Source organism: Lepidochelys kempii, chromosome 5 (genome assembly GCF_965140265.1).
Source record: "Lepidochelys kempii isolate rLepKem1 chromosome 5, rLepKem1.hap2, whole genome shotgun sequence".
Taxonomy (NCBI): Eukaryota; Metazoa; Chordata; order Testudines; family Cheloniidae; genus Lepidochelys; species Lepidochelys kempii.
Genome location: NC_133260.1, coordinates 15,859,391 through 15,866,693, shown reverse-complemented (window position 1 = coordinate 15,866,693; position 7,303 = coordinate 15,859,391). Strand labels below are relative to the sequence as shown.

The 7,303-nt window shown below is 42.4% G+C and overlaps 1 protein-coding gene and 5 non-coding genes across 7 annotated transcripts; all 6 read left to right on the top strand.

Annotated features, from left to right (window-relative positions):
* Positions 1-323: 323 nt before the first annotated feature.
* On the top strand, positions 324-6,903 carry RPL17 (ribosomal protein L17). 2 transcript variants are annotated; one of them, XM_073343517.1, is made up of 7 exons: positions 324-377; positions 1,485-1,537; positions 1,623-1,663; positions 3,507-3,641; positions 4,319-4,417; positions 5,400-5,591; positions 6,815-6,903. In XM_073343517.1, the coding sequence occupies exons 2-7, from the start codon at positions 1,498-1,500 to the stop codon at positions 6,860-6,862; spliced, it is 555 nt and encodes a 184-aa protein (XP_073199618.1). In that variant the 5' UTR covers positions 324-377; positions 1,485-1,497; the 3' UTR covers positions 6,863-6,903. The 2 variants fall into 2 exon arrangements, with proteins under 2 accessions (XP_073199618.1, XP_073199619.1); XM_073343518.1 differs by lacking the exon at positions 324-377 and adding an exon at positions 531-627.
* On the top strand, positions 1,317-1,383 carry LOC140912170 (small nucleolar RNA SNORD58). Its single transcript, XR_012159248.1, has one exon. It is a non-coding gene; the product is annotated as a small nucleolar RNA SNORD58 (small nucleolar RNA).
* LOC140912167 (small nucleolar RNA SNORD58) lies at positions 2,661-2,727 on the top strand. The gene has a single exon (XR_012159245.1). It is a non-coding gene; the product is annotated as a small nucleolar RNA SNORD58 (small nucleolar RNA).
* On the top strand, positions 4,185-4,251 carry LOC140912168 (small nucleolar RNA SNORD58). Its single transcript, XR_012159246.1, has one exon. It is a non-coding gene; the product is annotated as a small nucleolar RNA SNORD58 (small nucleolar RNA).
* LOC140912171 (small nucleolar RNA SNORD58) lies at positions 5,077-5,142 on the top strand. Its single transcript, XR_012159249.1, has one exon. It is a non-coding gene; the product is annotated as a small nucleolar RNA SNORD58 (small nucleolar RNA).
* Positions 5,727-5,790, top strand: LOC140912172 (small nucleolar RNA SNORD58). Its single transcript, XR_012159250.1, has one exon. It is a non-coding gene; the product is annotated as a small nucleolar RNA SNORD58 (small nucleolar RNA).
* Positions 6,904-7,303: the final 400 nt, after the last annotated feature.

Genomic DNA, 7,303 nt, shown 5'->3' with positions numbered 1-7,303 from the left:
CCCAGAACTGGCTGCATTTCAGGCTCTGTGGGATTTTTGACATGAAAGATGTTACATAAATGCATATTAATTATAAGTTTGAAATCACACAACTGACAGTTTTGTCATTTTCTTAGACGCTGGAGGTCTCAGTACTGGGAAAAACCCCAACACCTCTAGTTTTAGTCTTTTGCAGCACACTTTGAATTACCCAAATACATGTTATTTGCAGACGCTCCCTTGGTGCCCTTCTCGTCTATCGCCCAGCTCAGCTGCAGCACAGCACTCCCTAACTGAAATCCCATCCCACCTCGTAGACTCTCGCGAGACTTCGAGGTTTCAGGAAATCTCCCAGCAGGCCTTGTTCTTTCTCTTCCCCGGTGCGGGCGGCCCCTGAGGTGAGTCTGTTCTGGCTGCTGCGCCCGGCTGCCCCGGACCCGGCTTCAATCCGCCGCCCTTCGGCGCCATCCTGCCCTGGGAGTCCCGGAGCCGGCACCGGGCGGCGAGGGGACGGGCTCAGCCGCCTGCTGGCACCGATATTTCCGTGCCCGGGGGCCGCCACAGGGAGGCCGGGGGAGGGGGAGCAAAATGGCGGACTCTGAGTGCCCCCGCATGCAGGCTCCGAAAGACCCGGATGTGGCAGCTCGGGTGAGGAGCTGGGGAGAGGGCGCGGGGCGACAGAGTCCGTATGTCGGGTCTCGGGCGCCGGGGTGGGGGGACTGGGCTGGCTCACTGCAGCCGGAGGCGCGCTCTGTGCGTGGCTCGCTAATCGCTGCCCCTGCCTCTCCCGTTAGCGTCTGGGTAAGAGCCCTAGCTACCCCGGGGAAGTGAGGCTGTTACAGGCTGCAAGGAGCCCACTCGCTGGCTGGACCATTTGCATTGCTCGTTCTTGTGCTCGCGCTCATTGCTGTAGGATCTGAGCACCGGTGCCCAGTGCACTAGGGCTAAAACGTTACGGCAGTGGCTAGATTTCTATCTGAAACTGCCTGGGACTAAGATGTTTTAGGTAACACTTGTTTATAATTACAAGTTCTCTCTGTGGGTGCATGTATGTCTATGTGGTTTATACAACGAGTTTTCAGTATGGAAATCCACCTAAAAAAATGGTTCTGTGAGTCCCCCCTGTGTGTGTGATCTCCCAGAACTCCTGATAGATTAAGGATGTTTTACTGTTGTGTTGCAACAGGCCACAGGCAATGTGAGCGGTTTGTGAAAGGGGTAGGTTTTAAGGTCATGTGTATAGTGTATTTACCCTCTTAAAAATGCATGCTGGCAGTGTTTCCATTCTAATTTATATCAAACTGTTCTTAAAAACAGTTTTCATGAGAAGGTTGTGGCTGCAGTGATGACTTTCTTAGGACACCTTTGGATTAATCATGAAAATAAAATGGATTTCTGAGCGGCTGCTTCTCTCTGCTATCTCAGCCAAAGTAAGAAATAACTGCATATTGGACACGCATGTGATAGAACTCTGAAATCTATCTCTTTGTTAATGTTTTCCACAGGTAAGCTCTGAAAATGGTCCGCTACTCACTTGATCCAGAGAACCCCACCAAATGTAAGTGCTTTTTCAAGTATTGGTTGCACTTTTCAGGAATCAATCAGGTTCTGTAATTTCAAAATGTTGTTTTTTGTTTCCATAGCATGCAAGTCAAGGGGTTCTAACCTTCGAGTCCACTTCAAGGTATGCGGAGTGTATGTTTGGAAATATTTTTTTTGAGAATGTAAGGAATAGAAAAAACATTAATTTTAGAAGAAAATGCTTTCTCCCTTTGTATTTCATGAATTCATTAAAGTTACTACTTACGCAAGTACAGTAGGATAAAGTAGTGTCAGCACATGGGTAGTTCTACTGTGTAAGACTAGGTGATCACAATGGTTCCTTTTGGCCTTGGAATCTATTAAATCTGTTTGTAGTGGTAGTGTTCATAAATATAGAAACAAGACAGTCTGTGTCCCAAGGAGTTTGCTGTCTGATTATTATACAATACAGTGGGAAAAGTAGCTGCTTATAATGGGAACGTAGTAATTGATATATATCAGATCAGACCAGTGGTTCATCTAGTCCAGGGATCGGCAACCTTTGGCCCACAACCTGTCAGGGAAATATGCTGGCAGGTCGGGACGGTTTGTTTACCTGCAGTGTTCTCAGGTTTGGCCGATCGCAGCTCCCGCTGGCTGTGATTCCCCGTTCCAGGCCAATGGGGACTGTGGGAAGCAGTGGCTAGCACGTCCCTCGGCTCGGCTCGGCCCGCACCGCTTCCCGCAGCCTCCATTGGCCTGGAATGGCGAACTGCAGCCAGTGGGAGCTGTGATCTGCCGAACCTGCAGATGCTTCAGGTAAACATCCGCTGGTAGGCCGGAATGGTTTTTCCCTGATGGGTCGCGTGCCAAGGGTTGCTGATCCCTGATCTAGTCTAATTCTTTTGTTTCAGGCAATGGAAAAGTGTTCAAACATGTTGGTTTAAATGTTTTGTTGTTTATATGCTTAGGGATAGAGACATCTGAGAAGTTCTGTTAAATTTCATTAAATTATTTTTTACTGTTAGTAAAGACCATTATGCCAATCTTACCCATGTCATACTGACCATCAAGGAAAAATATTTGCATAATTGCAGTGTAATATCTGGCTACATATGAAAGAGTGCGTTCTTTATTGTTGGAGAAACAGTGTTGTGTGGCTGCAGTGATGACTTTCTTAGGACACCTTTGGATTAACCATGAAAAGAAAATGGAATTCTGAGCAGCTACTTCTCCAGAGGTTAAATTTCGTCTGTCATGCATCTTCCTCCATTTGATAGCTATTAATTCATTATTCAGCTATTAATATCTTCCTCCTTTCAGTTTTCTTATATGGCTTTGAAATTAATATGACCCCTTTTTGTTTCCTTGATTTTCTAATTGTTTTTTGGTTCAGTTCTGAGAATAGCCTTTACTGGCTATTTGGCTCTGAAGTAGTAGATGAAATAGCATTAAATTAGCCCAGTCCCCACTATAATAGAAGAGTGTATTATGTGAATATTTTGTGTCTGAACCAGCTGAATATTTGTAAATTTTTATGCATTTTATTTTGGCAAACATTGTCCAAATATCAGTAGTCGTATAATTAATAGGAACTATAGTCAAGGGTTTGGTCACTGCTGCTTGAAAGATCTGGTCCCCCACAGTGACCTCAAGGAGCAGCTAGGTTATACAAGAACCACAAAACTGTCAGTTGAAGTGGCAAGTGGATGGGGCTTATGGGTGCAGGAAGCACAACATTCATAAGTCAGTCCATGATTATGGAATTGAGTACCAGACAGATAATGTCTGCTAACCTCGTTGCATCCAAAACTAAATAAAAAATAATCTTACTCTGCGTTTATTAAGCTCTGCAGAGACAAATTATGCAACAAAACAAACTTGAACTAATCAGCTATTTTCCCTTCTCTGCTGAGTGCCTAGATGGAAGAATACTTAAATTGCCAGTAAAAAAAGAACTTAGAGAAACCTATCCATGAATGTACAATACTTTGTTTTGTTGCTAGAACACTCGTGAGACAGCTCAAGCTATCAAGGGCATGCATATCCGGAAAGCCACTAAATACTTAAAGGATGTGACCCTAAAAAAACAGTGTGTTCCCTTCCGTCGTTACAATGGTGGAGTTGGCAGATGTGCTCAGGTAAGAGTTGAGATTGAAATTTGGAAAGACTCCTTGAATAATTGATTCTCATGATAGAAGAGGGCTAGGTTGCATTGTTTGTAGCCCACTACTGATGACAAGCAAAAAATGGTGTATTTAGATCATAAGCAAAAAAGTATGAGCTCAGTCCATTCTAATGAATGTAAACCTCTGTATAACTTCACATAGTTGGCAGCTTTTGCTTAGGAGGTCCAGGGCAGCAGTCATTAGCAGTACTGTAAGTCAGAACTGATGTGTTCAGACATGCATTGGGGAGGCTGACATTATAGCACTCATATCTTTTTAAAAAAACAACAAAAAACGTGCACACAAAGCCAACTTGGACATGTATATAAAATGAGAGGACAGATGTATTTTGGTTGATCCTGGACACTGGTAAAGGGGAATGGAAAGCTTGTGGGGGGCTAGTTGCATCTGGAAAGAAAGTACAGTCATTTTGGTGTGTTAGCTAGAAAAGCAAAAAAGGGATTTCATCCTATATTTTTGGGTTAGAATTGCTTGGAGAGTTATGTGCATTTGTGGTTGCTATGATGACTTTCTTAGGACACCTTTGGATTAACCATGAAAAGAAATGTGTATTCTGAGCAACCTTTGTAAAAGACAGGTGTTTGTTTTTGTTTTGAGTAAAATTACAACTAAACTCTTTAACGTTCCAGGCCAAGCAATGGGGCTGGACACAGGGACGTTGGCCTAAAAAGAGTGCAGAGTTCCTACTGCACATGCTCAAAAATGCTGAGAGTAATGCTGAACTCAAGGTATGTTGAAAATGCAAATGGACATGGACAGTTTAACGCAGTAGTCCCCGAACTGTGGGGCCTAGCCCCGTATGGGGGCTTGGAGGAATGTTGGGGGAGCACAGTGGGGCCCAGACCAGCCCCCTTGGTGGGGGTTGGGAGTGCTGCTCAGCGGCAGCTTGGCTGCCAGACCCCACTCCTGGCTGCAGCTCTGCTCCTGGCCGGGGGGGAGGGGGTTGGTGGTGGACACATTCCATTATTGATAAAGGGGGATGTGAGAGGAAAAGTTTGGGTACCACGGGTTTAAAGCAGCTCAAAATCTTGGATCCAAATACTCCTACAACGGTTAAAAATCTGAAAGGTCAGAGGAGTCTGGAGAGCTTTGAGTTGTGTACTCAGGTCTGGATCTGTGGTTTTGGTTTGGTGTTGTATCTATTAACATAATTAATTTATGCAAATCTTTGGAGCACAGAACAAGGTGGGAAGTCTTATAAATTATACCTAGTTCATACACTAAATTTTCAACTTGACTACATAAAGAATGAGTACATGTGTCAAAAATGAGTCTAAGATCCACAGTTAGGTCTGTGGTTTTTTTTGTTTGGTTTTTGTTTGTTTTACACATGGAAAACTTGCATTTTGTTTATAGTGTTGTAACACTAAATTGTAGTGACCTGTGGTGGCAGTGATGACTATCTTAGGACACCTTTCGAATAACAATGAAACAAACTTCATTTCTGAGCCATCATAATATTGAATGTTTTTTGTAAAAGGCAGTCTGAAATTTTTAGTCTTCCTGAGCTATTAGTTGGCTCTTCCACTTTATAAATGCATAAAAATGCTATGTACTTTTGTGAGATTTGCCATGATAAACTAGCACATATTCCCATGCAATAACTCCAGTTTTCGTGTTCCGTCATTTTTGGTACAAACAAAAATGTTTTGTTACTAGAGTAAAATAAACCTAGAATAACCCTTACAAGTTTCTGTTGCATTTTTTCAGGGTCTTGATGTGGATTCTCTGGTAATTGAGCACATCCAAGTCAACAAGGCCCCCAAAATGCGCAGGCGTACCTACAGAGCTCATGGTCGTATCAACCCCTACATGAGCTCCCCCTGTCATATTGAGATGATCCTCACTGAGAAGGAGCAGATTGTTCCAAAGCCAGAAGAGGAAGTTGCTCAGAAGAAAAAGGTAAGAAGATAACTTATTGAGCAGTGGTATTATTGAGTGGTTTTGCTCTGAACTTGTGTATTACAGACTTGTTCATTTGTCAGTGTGTCTTAAACAAATCTGAATTTTTAAATTTGCATTTTTCAGATAAAATTGTTGCTACTATGACTATCTTAGGACACATTTAGAAATAACCATGAAAAAATGCATTCTGAGCAACCTTAATAGTGTTACAATTTAAATATACCATTCAGAATATGAAAGGATTCTCTGTACATAACTTCACTGAAAGAGATGGTTTTCATTTGTATGCTTTCCAGTCCCTGATTTAAAAATAATACTTATAATTATTCCTGAAGAAAAATCCACATGATAATGTCAAGGTAAAATAGCCACACTAAGAGGACAGCTGGTGAAATAGTACACGTTTCTAAGGTTTCCAAACTCTTATGTGAAACTGAGAATGACAGTGGCCTAATTGTAGGCCATGTTGTTGTAGCTGTGTTGGTCACAGGATATTAGACAAGGTGGGTGAGGTAATAATACCTTTTATTAGATTAACTTTTGTTGAGAGAGACAAGCTTTCAAGCAACTCAGAGCTCTTTTTCAGGTGTGAGAACGGTACTAAGAGCGTCACAGCTAAATAGAAGATTGAACAGTTTAGGACAGGGGTTCTCAAACTTCACTGTACTGCTACCCCCTTCTGACAACAAAAAATACTACACAACTCCAGGAGGCAGGACTGAAGCCTGAGCCCTGCCACCCCAGGTGGGGGTGGGGGGCAAAGCCTGAGAGCTTCAGCCCCAGGTGGGGGCCTGTAACCTGAGCCCTGCCACCCAGGGCTGAAGCCCTCGGCCCCCAGCAAGTCTAATGCCAACCCTTGCGACCCCATTAAAATGGGGTCGTGACCCACTGTTATGAGAACCACTTAAGTAGTTAGCGCATATTCTAAGGGATGACTCAGGGTGAAGTGGCCTGATAAAATACCCCTGTAGTTATAGGACAAAGGGGGGGGGGGAATAGTGGGTTACTGATTTTTTTGTAATAAGCCATAAATTCAGTGTCTTTATTAAGACCATGATTTTTAGTGTCGAGCAAAGTTATGGATTTAAGCTCCCACGCTTGTCTTTTGAAAGTGTTTTGCAGGTTTCCTTTGAGGATGGGGACGGATAGGTCACACACAGAGTGGTGGTATAATCTCTTCTGTAGATACAGATTTTCATTCTTTCCTTTTTATTTTTCAGATCTCTCAAAAGAAGCTGAAGAAGCAAAAACTTATGGCTCGGGAGTAAATCTGACAAAACAGATGTACATAAATAAAAAAGAAAACTGATATCATGTGTGCTTCTTTTCTTGGGGAATTAACTTTTTTCAGGGTTTTGCTTTGTTGAGCATAACTTATTTGTAATATTTAATGGGTGGGGTTTTTTGCTCTATTTAAATATTTGCATGTTACTATCTGAGATTCTTCAAGGCTTTAAAAACTACTCCTTTCTAAACAGTTATTTACAAATTATCTCCCAGATTGGAGTTTGAAAATTGTATGTTTGGATTATCAACTGTGGCCTTCATTATAAGACACATCACAAAAGTTTCAGTAAAATCAACTGGTAGTGTAAACTTATTTTACAAAGTGTTTTGACTGCTTTTTAATGAACTTACCTTTGAAAGTTGTGTAATGTCCCAGAGTTATGCCTGGTCTTTCATTTCTATCTCCACTACATCACTTTGGA